The 25,788-nt window shown below is 35.1% G+C and overlaps 3 protein-coding genes across 7 annotated transcripts; 1 reads left to right on the forward strand and 2 right to left on the reverse strand.

Moving 5' to 3' along the window:
- Nucleotides 1-76: 76 nt before the first annotated feature.
- mdm1 (Mdm1 nuclear protein) lies at nucleotides 77-12,728 on the reverse strand. Of its 5 annotated transcripts, none has more exons than XM_019068931.2 (15): nucleotides 12,646-12,728; nucleotides 10,516-10,621; nucleotides 9,993-10,306; nucleotides 9,554-9,688; nucleotides 8,903-9,079; nucleotides 8,518-8,660; nucleotides 8,217-8,313; nucleotides 7,771-7,803; nucleotides 4,574-4,779; nucleotides 4,227-4,472; nucleotides 3,576-3,709; nucleotides 2,513-2,649; nucleotides 2,213-2,432; nucleotides 776-847; nucleotides 77-488 (listed from the first exon to the last, which is right to left on the reverse strand). In XM_019068931.2, exons 2-15 carry the CDS (start codon nucleotides 10,547-10,549, stop codon nucleotides 379-381), a joined length of 2,058 nt encoding a protein of 685 aa, XP_018924476.2. In that variant the 5' UTR covers nucleotides 10,550-10,621; nucleotides 12,646-12,728; the 3' UTR covers nucleotides 77-378. The 5 variants fall into 5 exon arrangements, with proteins under 5 accessions (XP_018924476.2, XP_018924472.2, XP_018924474.2 ...); XM_019068927.2 differs by lacking the exon at nucleotides 12,646-12,728 and adding an exon at nucleotides 11,182-11,509; XM_019068929.2 differs by lacking the exon at nucleotides 12,646-12,728 and adding an exon at nucleotides 11,006-11,088.
- A 78-nt stretch (nucleotides 12,729-12,806) lies between these two features.
- Nucleotides 12,807-18,050, forward strand: calua (calumenin a). The gene is made up of 7 exons (XM_042721951.1): nucleotides 12,807-12,963; nucleotides 14,044-14,280; nucleotides 14,463-14,656; nucleotides 15,344-15,510; nucleotides 16,300-16,360; nucleotides 16,496-16,695; nucleotides 16,785-18,050. The coding sequence occupies exons 2-7, from the start codon at nucleotides 14,060-14,062 to the stop codon at nucleotides 16,887-16,889; spliced, it is 948 nt and encodes a 315-aa protein (XP_042577885.1). The 5' UTR covers nucleotides 12,807-12,963; nucleotides 14,044-14,059; the 3' UTR covers nucleotides 16,890-18,050.
- Nucleotides 18,051-18,399: 349 nt separating this feature from the next.
- opn1sw1 (opsin 1 (cone pigments), short-wave-sensitive 1) lies at nucleotides 18,400-22,083 on the reverse strand. Its single transcript, XM_042721952.1, has 5 exons — nucleotides 21,670-22,083; nucleotides 20,601-20,769; nucleotides 20,351-20,516; nucleotides 19,457-19,696; nucleotides 18,400-19,374 (listed from the first exon to the last, which is right to left on the reverse strand). The coding sequence occupies exons 1-5, from the start codon at nucleotides 22,007-22,009 to the stop codon at nucleotides 19,279-19,281; spliced, it is 1,011 nt and encodes a 336-aa protein (XP_042577886.1). The 5' UTR covers nucleotides 22,010-22,083; the 3' UTR covers nucleotides 18,400-19,278.
- Nucleotides 22,084-25,788: the final 3,705 nt, after the last annotated feature.

Genomic DNA, 25,788 nt, shown 5'->3' on the forward strand with positions numbered 1-25,788 from the left:
ACTCTAGAGCTATTAAATATAACTTTTATTAGATACGATTTTTGTATCAAAGAGAAAAAGTACACATCTTTGTTTCTATCATTGTACAAAAATATTTTTATTACTTTTTTGCAGACTGAGTTATAGTGTTTACTTGGCAAATTCATTTGTACTGAACGCACAATATTGGTCTAGTCACATTAAAATGCAGGTAAATAAAATAAATTACAAATATTTGTTTCATTTTAAATACCAGACTATTCAAAAAGAATAAAAATAAAAATCACACAAAAACAAATCAGTGAAAGATTTTTTTTTAAAAATGTACATGTTCACTTCCTGAGAAATTAATGGCCATTTTTTCAGTCTATGCACAATCGATTAATGGGCTTTGACACATTAGCTCTTTCCCCAGAATTCCTCCTTTCTTCTCTGAGCGCGACCCAAGAGTTCAGAGGCCATGGAGCATGAGGCTGCTGATCTAGATGAGATCTGAGACATCTTATCATCTGGAATTAATATGAAAGAGAGATTAATATATGTTAATATTTTAGATATTTTAAGGTACTGCTGCTCCATAAATGAGTAAATGCACAAACAGTGTAGAGACATACAGTCAATCAAACCAGTGATTTGAAAAGCATTAGCTGTGCTTGATATGCGCACCACATCAAAGTACACGCTGATCTAATTCCTGTTCCTACCAAAACTGCCAGACAGACATAAAAGCGTGAAGTAACTGTCACTAACTGCTTATGGCTGCTAATATCTGCTAATATTAAGTAGGTGATTTTACCATTATCTGACACACAGGAAGATTCAGCTTCAGGAAACACAAACAGCTCTGGCCGAAAAATTCCCAGGTTACCTACAATTGACACAAAGCAGAGGATGAGATTGTGTAGTGAGTGAATTACATAAATGAACATAACACAATAGGCTGTGAAACTAAATCACGTAATTTCCACTTTATACAGTGTACGTTTTGTCATATAATATTTAAATTAACTGGTTATGGTTATGTCATTAAGGATCAGATTATGTAATTCAAATAACTGCATTTTCACTTTTTACAGTGTTTATACTATCACCAGGTTACCTTTAATGCTGTATATGTATTACAAAATAATACTCAAATAATACCAGCACGGAAATATATATGCTCTCTTATGTTCTCCAAGGCTGAATTTATTTGATCAACAATTCAATAAAAACATTCATTTTGTAAAATATGATTACAGTTTAAAATAGGTCTTTTCTGTTTTCTTTTTTTCCAGTGTAATTTATTCCTTTGATGGTAAAGCTGAATCAGCAGTTATTACTCCAGTCACAAGATCCTTCAGAAATCATTCTAATATGCTGATTTGGGGCTTAAGATACATTTATTGTACATTATCACAGATTAAAATACACTGCTTATTGTTATTTATTTATTTTATGGAAACCTTGATACATATTGATACATTTTCATGATTATTTGAAGTTCAAAAGAGTAGCATTTATTTAAAATAGAAATAATCTTTTGTAGAATCTTTGTAAAATTACAAATCTTTTTAATATCACTTCAGAACAGTTTAATCCATCCTTGATGAATAAAAATATTAATTTCTTTAAAAAAAATACTTTTGAGAAATAGTATATATTGAAACTTCGATGTGTATAATAGTTTTTTTTTATTAATTAGATTTTTAATTTATTATTAATTATATTTAAAAAAATTGAGGCGTAAATCAAATAATCGAATTATGTCATAATTATGAGGCACGTAGGTATTATTCAATCAAATGTAAATTAACCATTTGTAATAAATGACTCCTGTGACAAAGGAAAATCTGACCAGATAGCATGAGGACTTGAATAAGTACAGTGGTATCAAAATAATGCAATGACGTTAGTGGAAAAAAAACACACACACATTAAAAAGAAGACAGGAGACTGACCTAGATTATTCTCCCCCTATTGCTAGCGGTAACCTAACCTCCCTCAACTCCTGCTGGTAAATGACTCGTCACGTTTCAATTGCGTGCTTATAGTGTGGTGGCTGTTCTTCCCTTGTATGGATCGATGATCTTCAATCAAATAAACCAACATTTTTGTAGCGCAAACTAAAATGTTCGCTTCTAACTTCAGGGTCGGTGTGAATTCATAAAAGCTGCAACTGCTAGGCCTTTCATAATCCAATTCCCATGGCTGCAACCAGATCTATGTGAGTGGATGCTGAAAGGAACCATACCATTATGCTGAAATTCCGGGTTTCTCATTGTGCCCTGTATCCTGGTGGCAGGTGGAGGGAGAGCAGCTTTGTGACGGTGGCTGGTCTGTTGTTTTTCCGATGGCTTGGTGGAGTAGTCTGCTGCCTCCTCCTCAGACCAGGCATCTTCTTGCATGGGAAGTGGATCTAGTGTGGTCAGGCCAGCGGCTGGCGAGGAATGTGGCAAGCTTCCACTCTCAGCCTTTGCAATACAATGGAGTTTAAAATCTGAAAACATAATGTGTGAAATAATATTGCACATCTGAAATAAGACTCATGTACCTTACTGTGTGGCTGCTGTGGAGATCCATCTATGATATGTTTGTAAGGAGAGTGAGGTTTTCCTAAAGGTGGCTCACTCCTCCTAACTCTCCTGGAGGAATGTTTGATATTCGGAGGAGAGACCAGCAAAGCTCCTCCTATTAAAAATCAGAAACATTATTAAAGGGGTCATATAATGTGATTTCAATTTTTCCTTTCTCTTTTGAGTGTTACAAGCTCTTGGTGCATAAAGAAGATCTGTAAAGTTGCAAAGACTAAAGTCTCAAATCCATAGAGATATTCTTTATAAAAGTTAAGAGTCAACCACACCTAAAACGTCTCGTTCTAACACGCCCCCACATATCTAAGTCACTATGTGGGAACAGTTTGTGTCTCCAGTACGCACTAATCCACAAATAACTTAAGTTATTCGGTTTATAAATGTGCCTTACACTCCCTCTGATGCAAAATAAACCAATATCCCGAGTTATTCAGTTACTCCTAACAGTACATTGACTGAACTGCTAAAAGAGACCGATAATGGGATGTGCAGGAGCAGAGCAGCTGGACGGCATAGTATGTTAAGGGGCGTAACATTTCTGTCACACGCTTGAGGTATTCAGCCAATCACAATGCACTGGATAGCTGGCCAATCAGAGTGCACCTCACTTTTTCAGAACGATGAGCTTTGTAAAAATCTACGCGTTTCAGAAAGGCAGGGCATAGAGGAGAAACAATAATGTACATTATATGGAAAAGAAAGTGTTTTTTGAACCTTAAACCGCATAAACACATTGCATTATACCAAATACACCAAATAATGTTCTTTTTAGCAGCATCATATGACCCCTTTAAAATCAAATAAATCATGTAATAATAAATACTATAAATTATATATAATACATGTTTTGATTGCTAGCTTTTTCTAATAAACAAGAGGCTTGGAGTCAGTTGTTCTGACTGCAAACTTTTCAATCATAGTGAAACTGTTGTGAGATGGCAAAAGTATAGGTTCAAGGTGACTAACAGATGTACCATCTGCACAGGAAACCACAGCTGTGTGTAAATCTAGGAGGTTTAATACCAATGGCTGGAGTGGTCCGATCATGGTGTGTTCTCTGTACAGTCTGCATGGTCCTGAGTTTGGGGGTTGGCATTCTGCCCCTGTTAATGGAATCTCTAGAACCGTCCACCACTGATGATGACTCAGTTTCCAACCTAGAAAAGATTCGCGAAATGTCGAAATAGAAAACTGTCATGGCATGGGCAGAAACGTATTTGCACGTAAGAGTCATCTATGTTATATCAAGGCTGGATTTATACTGATATTGAAGATTCCAAGCCAATATATATATATATATATATATATATATATATATATATATATATATATATATATATATATATATATATATATATATTATAACTATTTGTATTTTTTTGTATAAATTATCCTTACACATAATTGTTTTAAATATATGAGGGAATAAATAGACATTATGAATCCAAATTAATATTATAAGTTTTTTTTTTTATTTGTGTGACTTCTTTAATTTGTAATTAACTTCCTATTCAAGTTCCAATTCAACTCACAGCCAACTCAAGAATAGAACAGAATTCTTCAATTCTGACTTTTGCCCTACACTGACATGTTGGTTCTACTGTTGGCCGGTTCTCTTATCTCAAAAGCAACTGAGGTCACATTTCAGAACAAAACGGAACAAAAAGCACATACCTTTCATTTCTCTCCTTCATGAGCCCATGCTCATTTTTTGGATTCCCCTCATTTTTTTCAACTGTCAGCTCCTCCTCTGAAATATCTGACTCATCTCTCTCTCCAAATCCCTCTTCTTCATCCCAGGCCAACTTCCTCTGCACAGGGAGGGTGGGGTCTTCATGAAGGCGAGCATCCCAAGGAGAGCTTCTCCTGCAGGCTGCCACAGAAGCAGAAGGCCCAGGGCTAGAGCTGACACTGTCAGCCCTAAAGAGACATGCCAAAAACACCAAGTCATTGTTCAAAGAAAAATCTTTCTGGATTTGTTAACTAAATTGGACAAATTTTGATGTTCGAGCTCTGCTCACCTGGCCAGGTCCAGAGCCTCGATGATAGGGGTGCTATTACTGCTTCTGCAGGCCTCGGATTCAATGGAGGATGAGGAAGAGGTGCCACTGGAAGGCTCCCACATCCAGTTGTGGTCCGACAGGATCTGATTCAGGTGCTGCCGAGAAAAATGAGTTCCCCAGGCCCTTTTCCTGTAGGCATCAGCTTTCTCACGTAACTCCTGCACCTGTGGAAAAACAGTAGAACTTTAGAGTTGTGAATAATAAATAAGAGCCTGGGAAAAATAGGACTAGACTGCAGATTATGTTAGGCAAGAAGATTAATAATTCGTTGGAAGCACAGACAAAACACTTTTCAGGGCTCAACAATAAGGAATAAGGATGTGATAAGGATGTGTATATATATATATATATATATATATAGCCTACACACACACATTTTCACTTCCTTTAAAAAACCATATACAATACAAAAATATGTTTTAAAGATTATTTAATATAATTTTTGTGATATTGTCCTTATATATGCTTAATATAAATTTGTTATTGAATCAGCATAAATTCACATCATGCAACATTGTCATATCCGCTTTGAAACCCGTATAAAGTATGAATAAATGTGAAGGCAGTGATGTTCCGCTCCTAAAGAGCTGACTCAGAAAGTCACTCTTGTCCCATATGGCGAGTCTTACATGAAAGTTTTGCCGGAGATGCATCAAAGCACACTTGACACCATAACCTAAAATGAAGTACTTCTGTCTTACAAAAGTTACTTTGTTCTTACAGGGTCAGCATGTAACAAAAACTTTTCTGAAGTCTCTATAAAGTTTACATTCTAGCCAACAAATTTGAAGCACTTACACATTAAAAGCACTGAATTTACTGTCATGACAGATACTTACTGACCATGTTAAAACAAAGAAATCAGATCAAATTATTTACTAAGCAGCAAAAGAACAATGTGAAAGTTGCAGTTACAATGTGACACTTATACATATTGGGGGGAAAAAGTGATGAGAGCTACCTAAAAGCTTAAATAACACCTAATTAATCACTTATGCAATACTACAAATATTAATGGGACATCTTATTGGAAAACTTTTTGTCCCCCTCTATGTCATTTGAATTTTAGCTTGTATTACTGGCTCCTCTGATAGATTATATATTTGTCACTGATAAAATGAATGAATGAATATATAAATAAATAACCTCAGTTACACTTTAGTATAGGGTCCAATTGTCACTATTAACTAGTTGCTTATTAGCAGAGGTGGAAATAACGAATTACATTTACTCGCATTGCTGTAATTGAGTAGCTTTTTTGTGTACTTCTACTTTTTAAATTAATTTTTAAAATCTGTAATTTTACTTTTACTTAAGTATATTTTGTTTGAAGTATTGTACTTCGCTACATTTTAAAACACATTAATAAATATAATATAATATAATATAATAATAAATAAATAAATAAATAAATTGCTCCCTGGAATCTACTGCAGTAAATAATGGGCAGGAGGGCAAACTGGCACTAAAATCACAAGAAAGATGCAGACGGACAAAACAGGCGTTAGTGGTGCAGACACCGCTGAAAATGAAACCCTGTCATATTCTGAAGTTGAACTCGAAGGAAATGAAGTGAACCCCTGGCCATATTTATGCTCTATTATGCAGTGTAAGCTGTGCTTACCTAGGGAGACCAAACTAGCAGCTTATAAAATCTCGACAAGACATCAACCCTTCACAAGCATGTAGAGGTAAGCTAAATAATTGCATCGTTGCATTGGTGGCTAAAATTAAGCTTTGACATTTTACCAAGAGGTTTTGCACAAATTAGCCAAAAAGACAGTAGTGCGGAGTGTGCGATATATATCATCTGCGATAATATCATAATTGTTGTTTTAACGATGTGCGCGCGCATTTATAGTGTGTTCTTTCACTGTGTGATTCAGTCTGCTAAAATGCATTTAGAATGATCTCAAAATTGAAGATATGGGGCAGAAAATCTATATATTTATGTAATTTCATATAGTAAATCAATATCACACAAAGAATGCTGTTTTTTCCTCCAAAAATCAGCATGATTACATATAGATGTTTTTTTATTTTTTATAACAGTTCAGTAAACAAGTTAATTAAGAGACCTGCATTTTTGACACCATATTGCCTGTTTCTGCAAATAATTTCAAACACAGCCCCCAAAGCACAGTTTTGCATCTCTGAGCAACATGACAGTGTTTTGTTCCTGAATGTAGTTTTCAAATAAGCCTAAATGATTAGATTAGCTTGGTCAGGTGTGTTTAATTAAGGTTATATCTAAACTGTGCAGGGCTGTGGACCTCCAGGAACTGAGTTTGACACCCTTGGCCTGTCCCATTTTTACCTCCCTCCCACTGTTAAAATGTAAAATGTAAGTCATTTTTACTCTGAGTAAATTTTAAATGAGCTACATTTTACTTTTACTTGAGTAGATTTAGACTGGTACTTTTACTTGTACTTAAGTAAAATTTCATTAATGTAATGGTACTTTTACTTGAGTAGAATATTTTTGTACTCTTTCCACCTCTGCTTATTAGCATGCCTATTATTAACATATTGGCTGTTTATTAGTACTTATAAAGCACATATTCTGTGACCATATTCTACACCCCTAATCCTAAACAGTACCTAAACTTAACAACTACCTTACTAACTATTAATAAGCAGCAAATTAGGAGTTAACTGAGGTAAAATTTGTATTTAATGGTTTGTTAATAGCGAGAATTGGACTTTAAAATAAAGTGTGACCATAACGTCTGCTAAATAAATAAATGTAAAATTAGTGGGATTTTTTTTTACTTTTATTTCTAAGTTATACCTACACATTTTTCTATGATTTTATATAATCAGTGAGTGAGCAAAGCGTCAATACAGGATTACCAGACAACTGAAAGCAAAAAAAAATCAACCAACAAAACCACAGACAACTTCAAAGTTCCATATATGCTGACAGATAACATCTTGCTGACTGATCCACCACATGCACACATACACAGATTGAACACACACACAGACAGACAGTTCTTCAAGATAAAGTCCACCTGGATACCACCATATAGTCTAACTTTGAATGATGTCATACAGTACATTTTGTGAGAACCGACACACACATAAGCGAATGAAGGTCTCTCTTGAGACAGCAGCGGCAGTGAGAGGATGGATGCAACAGGCGGAAGAGTTACCTCATGATACCACTCGTGAAAACCTTCACACTCCTGTAATAATACAGACCAGTAATTAGAGAAACTGCCCTTCCTAACAGCTCTTCCACTTTAACCCATCATAACTCAAGCTTTCATGCAATGTGGGGTCAAAATTATAATATAATAAAATTTGCTGTGTTTTAAGTCACCCCTTGTGTACATTAAATTAATGTTATTTAACTTAAGGTCTAGAAATACATAAACGATATTACGTGCGAAAATCAAAATCAATTTAAATTAAAGAGGCAGTTACATTTATTAATGAATATGAATTATATTACTGGATTAAAAGATATTCATTAAATTCATTATTTTATATTTTAGTTACTTATTTGAACATTTTGCATTTTTTATGCCACATGAGAATAAAATGCTATTTTCTGTGGCCTTTTCCCGTAGATTTTTTTCATTTTCCAGAAGCTCACCTCCTCATTTGCAGTTTTGATCTTCACCCATGCTCCAGCTCTGTAACTATACTGGAGTGGAGAACCAAAGTTGGATCTGTACTCAGTTTTCCCTTTCCTGTCAGGCAGACAAAGAGGGACACTGGAAAATACTTTTGTGGAATTTGTGAACTGTAACCTGTTGTATATCATTTGGACATTAAAATATATATGTGGTGCTTATGTGCTGCTGATGCAAAATGTGTGAAACAGGCCTGAGTTTTGTTTCTGTATTTTTTTCCTAGTCCTGTACAAAAAATAAAATAAAAAATACAACAGTCACCTCATAACCTTGAGCGAAGGGTCTCTCAGAGCACAGGGTGACCTCACTTCCTGTTGCTGTCGATGGGTGACTTCCTCTTCAGGGCTTGACTTTCTGCTCTGTTGTTGCTGCTTCTTTTTCTTTTTCTTCTTCTTCCCTTTACTCTGGCATGGTGGGCATTTAGGCAAAAGCACATAACAAACCACGTCAAAGGTGCAAAAATTTTCTTAATGTATACTTCCTTTCTATACAATGAGGACTATGCATATAGATTGTGTGAAAAATTACGAGGAACTAACACGTTAGTGAAACTGGTTTATCCAGCTCCATAGTTATGCAGTGATATTTGGAAAGTCTGTGTCCATTGACGTATGTGACAAAGCTGAATGTAGATATTTCTGTGTACCTTCTCTGGGGTTGTGTTCTCTGCATCAAGCTGCGGGACCTCGTGTTGTTCAACATCTCGCCTCAGGCGTGGTGGTCTGGGAGGAGGTGATCCTTTGAAACTTCTCTTGTACTCACTCTCCATAGTTACTGGGTTTGATTTGAAGGGTGGGATGGCTCTGTTGTTACTGTACAACATCTAAAACAGACATGAAATAATCCAAAACAAAAAAGGTGTAATGGCCCTGATGACTATGGCATTCTGATAACAAGATGCTGCTCAGAAAGAAAGTGTTCTTGCTCTCTAAATGTAAATATTGTTAGTTTAATAAAAAGTATTTTCAATAAACAGTTATATATATATATATATATATATATATATATATACATATATATATATATATATATATATATATATATGTATTCTGAAGTAAGCATGCAAAACTGCCAGATGTACTGCCATCTACTGGATAAGGTTTTTTTTTAATGTATGAAAGAAATTGCACTCAAACATATGCAGTAATTCATTTCTCTAAATATAAGAAACAGGTCAGGTGACCAAACGTATGTCAGATAATCTGGCCGTGAAATACAGGGACTTGATGCAAACCAATGTGTGATGTTAAAAATAATTTTGAATTAGGACGATGCTCATAAAAATGCAATAAAGCACCTCATGTGCAGCTAGCAGGGGCGAATCGGCCGCAGGCGTTTTCCACATGAACTGTCTCTGGTACTCAGAGCTCAATCGGCCATTCCTCTGTTGCTCCGATCTCAGTCCCGCTCGTTTCCTTAGCACATGGTTAATCTAACAGAAAACATAAGCTTTGAATAACTGTCATTGCAGTAATGATGGTATTAACACCTAATAGTACAATTCTAAATGTTATACACTAACTACAGTGTTAAAAATGTATTTGAAAAATATTCAAATGTTTATAATAAAGGAGGGGGGGGGGCTGTGTGCTCATCCACACATCTTGGTTTGAGATTCTGTTTATTAAAAGGACTATATATGAACAGAAACACAAATGGGCCTCTCTTAATGTGTTGCCGTTTTGCGTTATTGTTGTTTAAAGTTATCTAACACACTCACTTATAACCAGACTCACCCCATTTAGTCTTGGCTGCTGCTGGTCTGCAGCAGTGGTGGATGTCTGAGCTGCTTGCTCCTCTGTCTGTAGTTGTTGGGATGGTGCAGCGGTGCCCTCTGGTGGCACGGGGTCTCTTGGGGCAAGAGGGGTCACTACTCTTTCTGCACTATAGGCTCTGAGCACAGGTGTGACAGCTGGAGGTGTGACAGGCCTGCCCTTCTCCTGACGCCGTGGAGATGGATCATGCCCTTCCCATCGGAAAGAACTGGATATCTGAGGTGGATAAAATGGCACTTTCCTTTTGGATATAAATTGGGGTTCCTGGGTAGTTCCTATAAATGCAAGAAAAGGATCAATCAGTTCAATTAATTCATAATGAATTTATTGTGAGATAATTATTTTCATTTTAAAAAGACATCTGTAGACACATCCATCCATCTATCTATCTATCTATCTATCTATCTATCTATCTATCTATCTATCTATCTATCTATCTATCTATCTATCTATCTATCTATCTATCTATCTATCCAGTACATACTTGACTGATCCGAGCGCAGTCCTGCCAGTCGCATCCTGCGATGTGGAGAATCGCTTCTGGATCGTGTTGTTCGACCTTTGTATTTACTTCGATACTCGCTGAATCCCTATTAGAAGTGGTACATACAAACAATACGTAGACTTTATAGCATGAGTATCGCACATTTTGCATTTGGTATGTTATACTATCTCCTTATTCAAATGAGAGGTCTAGGAAAGGATCTGTGATTTATCAGAAAAGCCATGCTTAATCCGTGCTTAATAACTAGCTCTTAGGTGACAACTGGATAATCTTGATGCCTTTTAATCGGCGCACAAACTTCTTCAATACATAACAGGAAGTATCGACGGTAACTTATAAAGGGTTTACCGTTTAAGACGTGTCTTAATAAAACCACATAAAGTGTTCTATAAGTGTATCTATTTGTTTTCGGCAACGCGTAATCTATATATTACAAGGATTCGTATTCATGTATATTTAGTTATCCTACCTAAACGTAAACAACCAAAATAAATCTCAAAACTGAAAGCATTTTTTGCATCCTGCAGCGCGCGCTCTCTGTTCCTCAAACAAATGACGTCGCACGAGCGCGTGCACCTTCAGTCTGGTTTTATTGTGTCATGTTATAAGCAATTTAATATGTAATAAATAATTTAATTAACTTACCTTAAAACGGACAGGCATTCTGAGTCTGAGCCAGCGGCTACTAGTGCACAGAGAGCTCCGTGAACAAAGGCAGTGTTTTTACACGCTTGAGATCAGCTTTGCTGTTACCTTGGTGAGGGCTGCAGCGTCCCACGATACGCGCATGCGCACGACTATAAGCCGATTTGTTATGACGATGTACTGCGCTCTGTGTGTAATTCATTATGATGCTCCCATTGATCAGTTTTGATTTTCTTTGTGGTAAAGTTTGTTTGGTAAATCAATATATGATATTGTTGCTTTAGTCAAATGTAACATTCTGCCATTCTCAGCTCATTTGACGAACATTACATTTTGTATTTTGCTTCAGATTCCACAAAATAGAAATATTTAAATAGTTTTTCTTGGCACAATTTACATTAATGACTGCACATGCACAAACTGTAAACATAACTTCTATGTCATCTTGGAATAATAGAAAAATTACAAGAAAACTATGCTTTTGGGTTCTTCGTGTAATATTGTTCATGTATTACATCAGGTTAGTGTCATGGTCATGTTTTCCGCAATGAAAGTGTAATTAATGCTGCATTTAGTCTACTAATTTATTACAATTTTTTTTATTATTACATCTGTTTGCTTGTTTGTTTATATTTTGGGGTTAAACTTTATTTTAATGTGTCCTTGTTACAGTCTAATTATAAATTTAAGTACTGAGTAAAAATAATCAACTTCATGTACTTACTATGTCCACAAAACCAGTCATAAGTAGTACGGGTATATTTGTAGCAATAGCTTAAATTGTACATTGTATAGGTCAAAATTATCATTAAAAAAATAATTAGGATATTAAGTAAAGATCACGTTCCATGAAGATATTTTATAAACTTTCATACATCATTGGAAAGCTTATTTATTCAACTTTCAGATGATGTATAAATCTCAATTTAAAAAAAAAAAATTACTCTAATGACTGGTTTTGTGGTCTAGGGTCATAAATGGTTAGGGTAAGGATTAGGGTTTGTCTTGGGGTTACTTGCATGTAATTATGCTTAATTAAGGATTATTAAAATAGTAAGTGCATGTAGCGTGTAACAAGGACACCTTAAAATAAAGTGTTACTTTTGTTTGTTTGCTTGTAATACTGAGTAGTGTTTAAACAGCAGATGCTTTTCTAAACAGTTTTAAAAAGCATCCCGTAATAAACATAAACACAGATTATAATTTCGCCTCTACTACTACTTACTCACTCATGTGTACATGTAGTTTAACTACCTAGTGGCTTTAAATTACAAGTAGCGTAATGAATCGCTAAAAACAGCTAAACCTAAACCTGGCATCAGTTAAATTAAAGTAATCCAACCGTTAACATTCGCTGCTGATACGCCGTTCATCACTTTTATAGCTAATGTTCACTGGACAGGGATGGCACCTTTCCGCGAGAATTTGCGGGTCTCTCAAATTTGGGGACGTGGCAAGACGTACCCAATAAGACAGTCCACTGGATACACGACGGTCTCGAGCGATGCATCAACCGATTGTGAAGCCTCGAGCGCTGATTGGTTTCCAGATGCGCTGTAGCCAATCAAAAGAGAGCGCGAGGAGTTCCGCGCATTTTAAAACAACGGTTTCCATTACATCCGGGGTTTGTTGTGCTGAAGTGGACCAATGGCAGTGAACGGACTCCACTGTCTGCGCTGTGATTTGACCGCTAGTCCGAAAAACGGTGTGGCACAGGGGTGTGCAGAGTAAACCAAAGACCCTGTATTGTGTCTGGGATTCTCGGCCTCGGATTAAATCTAGGTATGTTTGTATTTCATACACGTTTTGATACGCTTTTGCATGTTTGGTCTTTAGCAATGTGATTGAGTACTGCATTGACTGACCGTGTAACGTTGTAATACCGTTAACGTCAAAGGGATAGTTTATCAAAATAATACATTTTTGTCATCATTTGCTTACCCCAATGTTGTTTTAAATGTCTATGACTTGCTTTCATCCGTGGAACCAAAACTATAATGTTAGAAGACTGACAGCCCCAGTCACCATTCACTTTCATTGCGTCTTGTTTCATACTATAAAAGTGAATGGTGACCATCTCATCTTAAATGTGCTGTAAGGTAGCTTTTTGCCTGGGTTTGTGCTGCTTAGATTATCTGGATCATGTCTGTTACAATTTTTAGTTAACAAGTAGTAAGTAGCTAATGTATAACGTTACTTCGAAAGGCAAGAACATCTTAACTGTTTCTTATACTGTTAAGTCCTAATGACATGTTTGTACAGTTGTAATATGTGATTTATTTCTGGTGTGACTAATTACTGATTGAGTGTAATTATATTTTTTTGTGCTAATTTTGTTAGTGGGTCTTGGGCACTTGTCTTGGCCGTACTACTTGTAATTTTCAACCTCCCTCCCCCCTTAATTTTTTCACATTCTCTGGAAACACATTTTTGTTCATGTCGACAGTGTTTCCTGTCAAAGATTCTTTCTGGTATTTTGCCAGCCAGGATTGTTATCTTTCCTTTGTTACACACATCTACACTGTCGTTCAAAAGTTTTGGGTCAGTATTTTGTATTTATTATTATTTTTTATATACAATTCAATTCATTTTATTCAGCAAGTACATACTAAATTGGCCTAAAGTGACAGTAAAGACATTTATGACGTTGTAGAACAGTGTTTCTTAACCCTTTCTTAACATACGCAGTGTTTACATTCACTGATTCAAACAGATTTACTTTCAAACACGTAAAGTTATGTTTGCGCATTGGATTATTTAAACGTTGCCACATCAGAAATTCCTGTGATCAGTATTTATTTTAGTTTAAAAGGGATTTAGTATGGATGTATATGTGTTAATATTTGCTCTCTCTTTCACCAGAGCTTATGTGTTGAAGATGGAGATTAGGCCTCTGTTGATGTGCTTTGCTCTGTGCGCGGTCTACGCCACCAGCAAACCCACAGAGAAGAAGGACCGTGTCCACCATGATGCACCACTGAGCAGCAAGGAGCATGACGACGACACAAACTTTGACTATGACCACGATGCCTTCCTTGGGGAGGAAGAAGCTAAGACGTTTGATGACCTGACCCCAGAGGAAAGCAAGAATAGGCTTGGGTAAGGACTGCGCTGAGTGTTAAGGGGAATTTAGTTGTGATTCACAGCAACAAGATCATTGCAAGTCATTAATTTTCATTGAGAGTTGGTCGTTTTAATATGAAATAAATGATTGAGAGAAGACACACTCTTCTAGTTAATTTATACCCTTATGTTTTTGCTCTTTTTGTGCTGCCTTTCAGTAAAATTGTGGATAAGATCGATGCGGACGAGGATGGCTTCGTCACAGAGGCCGAGCTGAAAGCATGGATCAAAAAGGCTCAGAAGAAGTACATCTATGACAATGTGGAAAGACAATGGAAGGATTTTGACATGAATAATGATGGCATGATCTCCTGGGACGAATACAAGAATGTCACATATGGCACCTACCTTGGTAAAAATGCAGTCTGTTAGTATAAACAAAGTTAAAGAATTGGTCACCCGAAATGGAAATGTACACACACACATGCCGTTCCATACCTGTACAAAGTGGAATAACATGAAAGATTTTAAAAAAAAAAAAAAAAAAAAAGGTAACAGGGTCCAGTGTGTGTGTGTGTGTGTGTGTGTGTGAGAGAGAGAGAGAGAGAGAGCAATTTCCAAAATAGATTAAATTTTAAAAATATTAATGCAATATTGTTTAAAAATACAGATTTTTTTATTATTATTATTTTATGTTCCATATTTTATTAATGTTTAAAAAAAAAAAAAAAAAATGCTGTGGAACATGAAAGATGTTTAAAAAAAAAAAAAAAAAAAGGTTAATATAATGAGAGTTCAGGGTCCAGTGTATTTTTGGACCCCAGTGACTTTCATTTTACGAACAAAAACAGTTGTAACATTCTTTGAAATATCTCTTTTTATGTTCCACAGAAGAAAGTAAGTCATACAGATCTGAAAAACATAAGGGTTATTAAATGATGACAGAATTGTAATTTTCATCTACCACTATAAAAAATGTTAAGGTTAAGTGTGTAGTTTTTAATACCACTGTTGTCACCAAGCAGCATTGCAATAATAAGTATTGGAATAATCATGTGTTCTAATAATTGAATCATTTGTACTGCCTGTGTTTTTCTAGATGATCCTGAGTCTGATGATGGCTATAACTACAAGCAGATGATGGCTAGAGATGAACGGCGCTTCAAAATGGCTGATGGAAATGGAGACCACATCGCTGATAAAGAGGAGTTCACTGCTTTCCTCCATCCTGAGGAGTATGAACATATGAAAGACATTGTTGTGTTGGTGGGTCTGTTATTATTGTGTGAAACCTGTTTGTATCCCATTTAACTTCTGTAAACTGACATACAGTACTACTTAAAACTGTGGAGCGGTCATATTGTTTTACAGAAGTCTGCTCTTATTTGATCAAAAACTCAGTAAAAACAGTAATATTCTGAAATATTATTACAATTTAAAGTAACTGTGTCTAGTTTATAATATTATTTATTCCTGTGATGGTGAAGCTGAATTTTCAGCAGCCATTTCTCCAATCTTCAGTATCTCATGATCCTTCAGAAATCATTCTGAGATACTGGTTTGGTGCTCAGGAGACATTTCTTATTATTTTCAATATCGAAAACTTAGAATTGTGCTGCATAACATTTTTGTGGAAATCATCATTTTTCAGACCTCTTTAATAAATAGAAAGTTCAGAACAAACAGTATTTATTTGAAACAGAAATCCTTTTTAAAAATATGAATGGCTTTACTCCAGTTCCTTATTTTAAATAAATGCATACTTGCTGAATAAAAGCATGAATTCCTTGCAAAAAAAAAAAAAAAAATTTAAAAAAATTGATAGTTGGTAGTTTGAATGGCAGTGTATAATGGCATCAAATGAAAGGAAATTTGAGGAAAAAAAGAAATGACAAACATTCTTATCCTTTATCGTGTGCACTGATGCATTTTGGACATAATACCAGGAACATATATAAAGGACAATATCTGGATCATTTAGATTTTTATATAGTTACTAGGCTTTCTCTGAATATTCTGTAACCTATTTCACAAATTTTTTCATTTTATCATTAGGAAACTATGGAGGATATTGATAAGAATGGTGATGGTTTTATCGAGCTGGAGGAGTATATTGGTGAGTGAAATACAGTATTAGGTATATTATAAATTGAAAACTCTCACAAAATCTTTTAAACAATTTGCATTGCATAAAAATGTCAGTTGTCAGTATACAGTAGCTTAACATCAGTTGAATTTTCCTGAATATCAGGCGACATGTACAACCATGAGGATGAAATGGACGAGCCAGAATGGGTGGCGACAGAGCGAGAGCAGTTTTCAGAGTTTAGAGACAAGAACAAGGATGGGAAGATGGACAAAGATGAGACGATGGACTGGATCCTGCCGGCCGACTACGACCACGCAGAAGCCGAAGCCAAGCATCTGGTGTACGAGTCTGACACGAACAAGGTGAGCCAACCTTAAAAGCTTCTTTTGTCAGCTTTTCGTAAGTTATAACTGAAATCAACCGTCTGTCTGTCTGTCACACTGTCTTTCAGGATGGCAAACTCACCAAAGAGGAAATACTCAACAAGTACGATTTGTTTGTGGGAAGTCAAGCGACTGACTTTGGGGAGGCTTTAGTTCGACATGATGAGTTTTAATTCTTTTTTTTCTAGTATAATAGATAATTACTTTTTAACTTGTTTTGGTAAATGGATATAATTTATTTTATATTGCTTCACCATAATACAACATTAATTCCTCAGATTTAGTTTTCCCTTTTTGCACACGGAAATGCATTCATGATGACACTACTTAAAGGGATAGCTCACTCAAAAATGAAAATTCTGTCATTAATTACTCAGCCTCATGATGGGAAGGTCAGAGAGCTCACGGGATGCATTTAAAAATATCTTAATTTGTGTTCTGAAGATGAACGAAGGTCTTACGGGTTTGGGATGACAGGAGGGTGAGGTATTAATGACAGAATTTTCATTTTTGGATGAAGTATCCCTTTTCAATAACTGTTAATATTTGTTTTTTAATGTGAAGCAGTTTATTCAGAGCTAGAATCAAGGCAGTTTTGCATCTATGATCAGCTCCCCCTGCTGTTCACAGTCCTGCTCGTTAGAATACCATTAGTACAGAATCTTCTCAGATTGGCTTCTTCTGGGAGTTTATACAAATAGATACAAAAATACATGTATATATTCACAATGTATATGTGAATATGTATATACTTTTTATAAATATAAACTCACATTTCTCTCCTGTGTGTAATTGTCTTGGCACAAACATTGATTTTAGAGCCATAGGTCATGGTCCGCTCAAGGCAATATCTTGTCTACTTTCAATATTTATTAGGAAAAAACCTCGGTTTATTCAGTCACACGTTCATCTATTGATATTAAGATGTTTGTTTTCTTAAAGACTCCCTGATTTTGATCTTTAATAGACTTACTCTCATTGTGCCTTTCGCTGAATATTTTATTTGATTTGGATCTTTAGTTAGAGCTTTATGGCTAAAACCTCAATTGATTTTGGTTTGTAGGGTCCAGTCGAACATGTTACTGAATAGTTTGTTGCTTTCAACTTTATTATTTGAAATACACTATCAGTTATATGAAGTTTGCAATATGTTTGCTATGCTACGAACATAGCAATGTGGTCCATTAGTTGTCTTTTGAATGCATTTTATTTTTTGATTTAAAATGTTTTAGCACCCAGTGGTTTCAGGTGACTTCCTGCTGTTTCAGCACCTACAGACTGTATCTTGACAACAACAAATTGTCAATAAAACAAAATTATGACTGAAATTGTAACTTTTTTTTATGTCAGTTTTCCTTTTTTGGCATTCACTCTGCTTGTCTTTTGTGTGCGTGCGTGCGTGCGTGTGTGTGTGTGTGTGTGTGTGTGTGTGTGTGAGAGAGAGAGAGAGAGATTTCCAAGATAGACTAAATTGTAAAAATATTAATGTAATATTGTTTAAAATACAGATTTTTTTTATTATTATTATTTGATTAGCTTTTGTTCCATTTTATTAGTCAAATATGTCTATATAGGCTATTTTTTTAAGAATTTTATTTCAGTTTAAGCGTCTTTGCTTCGGCAACAAGCAAATGCAATATAGCCTATATCAGCTGATTAATAGAAGCCAATAGGTAGAGGGAAAAATGCATCAAACAATATAAATCTTTATTAATTCTAAAATCCGGGCACATGTACAAATTCATGCACACTGTATGTCTAATTACAACAAAACATGTACAGAAGTAATATAGACACAGATATTAGAGATCCAACGTCTTGAAGCCAGTGATTGGACAAGAGCTGTCGCTCAGGATTTGTTACCAGCAAACTTCCAGTGAACGGTTCCTCAGCTGCAAACAAGCGGATGGACTTGGATAATTCCTTTGTGATCTTATATATCTTGGCTAATCCAGCCAGAAAGCTGGGCTTTAGTAAGTTCTTTAGAGAAGATGAGAGTAAACCGCTTTGTTACGCTGTGCTCTTTTGCCGAAACAAGCAGTTTTGATTGGTATGGGCTTTTAGGTTACTTAGTTTACTTAAGATCCCATTGTGATAGAATATAAATGCTACTAGAAATGTAGTCAAAGAGCATTTAAAAAAAAAAAAAAACAGGAATTTCCATTTTCAGTTTGCGCAAGTCCATTCACATTAGAGGATATCTGATTTCTATTTATTTTATTTTTTAATTATTCTCTCTTTTTTTTTGATTTTCTGTTGCAAGTTAACAATTAAATATTCTACTTCATCATCAATGCATAATGCATTGTTTTAACATAAAACAGCAATTACAAAAAAATAAATAAATAAATAAAATTGAAGTATTTTGAAGGTGTACCAGTTCTGCACAGAAAGGATGGTAGGATATCGCCCTCTGGTTTGGCCATCCAGCGGGCTGTGTCTTCGGGACATGGGGACTCCCTCTGCCCTCAACAATGTGTAAAGGTGCAGGATTTGAACAATCAGGGGAAGGGATAACATGAAAACAGGTCCAGAAAAGTTGTAAATAGGTTGTGGAATAATTTATGCAGACACAGAGGAGGTTTCGGTCTTGCTGGAAACCTCTGAGCCCTCATCAATCTTCTTGCCAAATACCGTCTCCATGATGCAGGCATTGAACTGGAACACAAAATGGCAGAGTATAGTTTTTTGTCTACATGTGTAGTGTTACTATTCAAAGCATATGTTTTGTCCATCTCACCTGTTTGTTCATAAAGGCATAGATTAGGGGGTTGTACACACAGGAGCTCTTTGAGAACAAAGCAGGGATGGCCACCAGACGGTAATCCTTGTTTGTATCCTCAGCATAGCCGAAATACAAGGCAGCGATGGCATAAGGGCCATAGCAAACTATATAAGAGCCAACCATCACAACAACCATCCTGGACACTTCCTTCTCAGCCTTTTGGGTGGAGGCAGACTCGGCCTGCTGGGCTGCAACCTATTGGTAAATATTGAAACATTTCATGCTACAGTAAGTCATAAAAAAGTCATTTGAAGTGAATATATATTACATATGAAAGATAAAAATATATTCTGAAATATATCTTTGTCTTTTTTATACAAAGTACTCCTGCGAGTGCATTAAAGTATCATTTTAACTCATTTTGTAATTATTTTAAATTAATACCCTTATATTAAAAAAAAATCTAATTTGTAAAATTCATAGAAAATTCATATTAATTCAAATCATAAAGCTCATCAAAAATCATGGACATTTCCAAAATATAAATTTCTCTAGTTATGCTTAATTTTACAATATTTCTTCATCTAGATTTTTAGTGTGAACAGGATATTTAAAAAGCATTGCATTGGACACAGTACATAAAGGAGACTGATATAACTATTTAATAATTGGCAAAAATTGAAATCAAAAGGCTATATATATATATATATATATATATATATATATATATATATATATATATATATATATATATATATATATATATATAATTATTAAATTATATGTAGAACATTATGATAATCCTAAATAATATTGCTTGAATATATGCAATTAAGAAAGAAAAATATTTATTTGAAAACAACAAAAAAAAAAAAACGGTTCATAAAGGCAGAAAGTTGGGATACTCACAGCACGCAGGGCTCCCAACAGTTGTGAATAGGAGAAGATGATGATCATCATTGGCAGGATGAAGCAGGTGACCATTAGGAAGTAAGTGTAGCTCTCGCAATTGTACTCCTCGTTTTTTGTGTACCAGTCAGGTCCGCAGGAGGTGCCAAGACCCTCTGGAATGTATCTGTAAATTCGAATGTAAATAAAGTTAATCTCTAAAATTATGAGTGCACGCTTCCATATATTTCCCAAAGAAAATGTCTTTCACCTGCTCCATCCCCAGAATGGAGGCGTGGCACAGCCGATACCTATGACCCAGGTGAGCGCAACGGCTCCCATTGCCTGGCCTTGTCCGAACTTGAAGCTTCCAAAGGGTTTGCAGATAACCACGTATCTCTCGAAAGCCAGAACCGCCAAAGACCATCCTGTCACAAGTCCTGTGAGAACAAGACAACCACCAATCTTAACATACTAAAGGTTACGAAAGGGGGGGTTTACAGTGATGCCATAGAAGATGCCATTGATTCCCCATTCAGTGATCACTTCTGGAACTTTTTCTCAGCGTGAAGAACATTTTAAAAATCTAATTTTGTGGAATGGAAAGGTCCCTTGGATGTCCCAGCCAGGTTCTCCACAGAAACACTGATGCCAGTGATGTTACTTCTTAAAACCTTCATTTTTAAGAGTGTAATGTCTAGGGTTGGGTATCGTTTAAATTTTATCAATTCCAATTCCAAATCTGCTTATCGATTCTGATTCTTACTGATTCCCAGTGTAGAGCCGATGTGTTTTAAAAAAATGAAGTCAAACATTTAGATATCAAACATACTAATTCTGTATCTCTTTTTTTTTGCAACACTTTTAATTGCTGGTGAATACCATGAATAAAAATCAGCCAGCTACATAAAAAATTGACTAGATTAAGAGCTGTTTGACTGCAAAAATAAATTGGGACTTTTTTTAATGGCGGTTGTAGTTCTCTCACAATTCTGAAGAACAAAAAATATTAGACAACTAAACAAAATCTCATAGAATTTATGAATGGAATGATTCAATGTCTCACTCAAGTTTACTTGTTTCAGGATGAATCAGTGTTTTTGAATGAATCTCTTGAATGAATGATTCAAAGACAAATACTTTTTTAACAGCCACTTTTCGCCAACTAAAAATAAAAGATGCGCACACAGGAATTGATAGGTATGGAATTGAAATTTTCATTTTAGAACAAGTATCCGATTCCTGTCCTTAAGTATCTGATTCTGGAATTGGAATTGATTTTTGTTTCCCAACCCTAGTAATGTCTATGCTATTCAAAGTTTGCAGACACTTCGTCTTACCCGCAATCGATCCCATTGCAGATTCCATTGCACACATCGTATGACCGAAGAAGAAATAACCTCTAAGAGCGGAAAAGAATACTTGGCTTACAGAGAACGTGTCGAAAATAAAGCCTCCTAGGGAGATGTTCACCAGGATGTAGTTGAGAGGCTGTCGGAGTTTCTTGTACTTCATTGTAACAAAGAGGACAATGGCGTTCATAGGTGTGCCAACAAGAAATACAAAGCCCATGAAAGCTGCCTGTAGGTAGAAAGCCCACTTGGGGGCCAGATGGTACTGTGGGCCCTCGAAGGGGCTGACTTTGGAAAGGTTTCCAAATTGATAGGTCCACGCGTCCATGGTTGCACCGTTAGTGCCCTTGTTCTTGCGCGGTGTCTCTGTAAAGTCAATGAGCAGCCTGACTGACAAAACACGGATGGGATGACCTTTTATATAATCCTCAAAGTCTTGCCTGGTGTGAAAAGTGGGGGGTAGATGGGGATGAAAAGGAAGATCATCCTCCGGGTGATCTTCCGGACATGTTGTCAGGATAATCTGTCCTGTCCATGCAAATTATGCTCAACACCATCATGGAATCTCTAAGCACATAATTAGGCAACACGTGTTGCTCTACAAATGCAGAATATCATATTTTTTAGATTGTATTAGAGCATAAACACAGTGATACTACATGATTAGAAAGACACTTCTAAAAGACCATTAATATTCAGTAATGTCTTAAACTGGTATTAAACTTGAACTGAATTGAGCTATTGTCTTTAGAAAAGCAGTCAAATTTGATCATAATTAATGAACTTTGCAACACTGACACAATAAAACAAAACTGAATAAACTTTGAACTGACTTGAGCTAAATAATGACATTATTGTATTACTGCTGTCAGTGGATATTAGCGCTTAACTTACATTCTCAACAACACACATATTAGTTCACATTTGACCTGCATTTTCCTTTTCAATAGCTTTAGATGAAGGTTTCAGATTTGTAATGAATCAATGGATTTCAAACTTGGATCTTCAGTTTATGTTTTCCAATTTAATGTTGATCTGTAATCTGGGGACATCTTGGTTTAACCAGTGTAAAACAAAAAAGCAAAAGAAAACTAGTCAAAATATACACTGTAAAAATGCTACAGTAAAAAACAGTTAAATGGTTACAAACTATATTGGACATTACATGTAATTTTACGGTAGTATACCGTATTTGGAAGTGAAAAAGAATGTATAATTTACAGTGAATAACCGTAAATTTTTGTACAATAGGGTTGTATGTTACATCTAATGTTGTTAAATTAATGTTTATTGCATTATTTCAGTTTCATGTGTGTTACCATTATTTAGTGTTTGTGTGAATGACACTGTGCACCTTCTATATATGTTAGTATTTAAAAGTTGCTTGTGATGGGCTTTGGTTCATCATGTGACTTTCTCATCATCATCTGCTTTTGGTGGTTATCAGTGTATTACAAAGGTACAAAACAGATTTCAATACTTCAATAGGTTGGTATATTAACATTATTTTTAACCATAAAAAATACGTAAACTTTTAAAACAGTAAATGTAACTGTAATATTTAATACAATAAATTTTACGCAACAACACTGGATAACCTATTGGACCACATAATAACTGTTGGACCCCACTCAATCATTATCCTAAAACATTACTTAACATGTAAGTCCACAAACAACACATATATCAGAAGTAAATAGCACTGAATAACATCTCTGTAGTGTTTTTAATTTACTTACTTTTAATCATTTGGCCAGCAAATTAAACAAGTTTACCACTTAAAAGTTGTATAATATACTGTACTACATGCCTCAGTCATCTTAGCTTAGTCCTGAGTTATTTCACAATCTGAAAATCACTTGTTAAACCTTATTTTATAGATTAGCCTAGCCTAGAGGACAGAGTCATTTTTTGGTGTTTTGAATCAATGCTTATAGCTGATTTATTTTAGTATATCTGGCAACTCAACAAAAAAGTTGTCAAGTAGTTTTTCAGAGGATTTCATGATTCAGCTTTTAAGATTTGGCTTGATCCTGTAGATTTGTGGTCTGATAAGAAATGTGAAAATGATCAGAACTCTATATTTCTGAATTGGCTAATGCTTTAAAGAAACTTTAAGGTTTTTAAATTCTAAAGTTTAACACTGAATTTTCTCTGTACTGAGTAACTAAAACCCTTTCCTAAAACACATGGAAACACAATATACATCTTACCTAAAGCACTGGCCTAGTTTTTTGGGTCAAACAAGTTTGTTAAATCTTGGCTTCCATTTCATGAGCAGCAGTATAAGCAGGTGAAAGGCAAACCAAGCTCTTAAGGTCCCCAAGCACAAGGATGAGCCGTAATCTGGAAACAAGATTTACCTAAACCAATTGCTAAAAATCCCCACAAACCATATTGATGTCAGAGGGATTACGTGCAAACTGCCAGTTTATCTTGTTAGCTAAGACTTAGATTGTGGGTCAATTTTGATAATCTGGAGAGAGATAAAGAGTGTTAAACTGTAAATCCTATACATCCAGCCTCTTTTTATACACCTCATTTCGGTTTCTTCGTTTCTCATCAGAGAATCTTCCCTTCCTCTCCCTCTCAATTCTTTTCTTTGGTTTCAGCAGGTAAGTATTATTTTATAGGTTGGAAACTTATTACAGTGTGAATTTGGTTAATAATGTTTCATCATAATCTGATAATTAATTTGTTGCTAATGCTAAGTAATGCCTCTTTGTTTTTTGTTTCCATAGACGTAGAAATCTATTTTTCCATAGAAATCAAAATTTTGCAGTTCTGTTTAATTGGTTGTTTGAAGGTCTTTAATTTGCACTCTCTGGTAGAAAAATGTTTTCTGTTTAGATGCACAATGGATTATGTTAACATATTGCATTCATACACAAATTTAACAGTATTAATAACCGACATGTTTAACAATTAATTTATACTCAAAGTATATTGTTTATTTTTATTCCTTGAAGTTCTTGATAAATTAAAATGTGCTGCTTTGTAAAATTTTGAATAAGAATGCACTTATATTTGTGTCAGATATTTTGTACACTGTGTTGAATGATCTAATTCACGAAAGCCAAAAGCCATCCATTGACCCGGGGTTGTATTGTAACCAAGCTATGCATCTGAGTTGCATGGGTATGATACGACCTGGGTTACGGGAAGGTCATAGACATCCTGGGAATTATAGAGATGAACTACGTAATGCACCTTTATCAACTTCATATCAATAATTGAAACTTAAATTTATTGAATGTGTGTACAAAATAGTTTGGATTTTTTGTTGTGTATTAAAGCCATCTTTATAGAATTTTGCTGCATGGATGTTTTGTTTGTTTGTTTGTTTTTAGTTTGTTATGCCAGTGTGTGAGAGAACCATGTGCATGTGAGAAAAAGAAATGAAAAAGAGATGAAAGAGGGAGACTGGGAAAAACACTGAAGAGGTTGAAACTTGTCTGCAAAACAAAAGATGATGTCTTTCTTATTATTTTTTTAAATATTATATTTAAGACACATTACATTACATCCGACATACACGAACGACTTTTATTAGCCAGTTCTTTTTGGTGAATCAACATTCAGAACGAACAGTGTAGTCCGATTCCCGCACAAATGACTCTTCTGAACTGGTTCTTTTTAGGGAATCAAAACCGGGGCGGTTAATGACTCAGTCGAATTCTAACAAGTTAAATATATATTTTATCAAATCTGACTTAAAATGAACCAGGACTTCTGCTGTTTTATGCTATGCGTGGCTAAATACTTATTAGACATAAATCAGAGACTTGACTGACTGTTTGTTTAAAATAAAATATAGTATGTGCATTTTATTGTAATCAGTGTTTTTTTTTTTTCAATAAACAAATCTCACTTTTTTGGTTTAATATTTTAGGCTATATATACTTAACTAATTAGACTAATTAGACAAATTAACAGAAGTGAAAACATATGTTTTGAAATCATTATTTACGTTAATTAATTTAATTTTTTTCTTCTTATTATTATTATTATTTCTCTTCTGTTTTGCTGACTGCACTAAATTCAATAAGTACCTTTTCCTCTTTGTAAATATTAAAATAATCAATGGAGGACGCGTTAAAGATGCGG

Source organism: Cyprinus carpio, chromosome B4 (genome assembly GCF_018340385.1).
Source record: "Cyprinus carpio isolate SPL01 chromosome B4, ASM1834038v1, whole genome shotgun sequence".
NCBI lineage: Eukaryota > Metazoa > Chordata > Actinopteri > Cypriniformes > Cyprinidae > Cyprinus > Cyprinus carpio.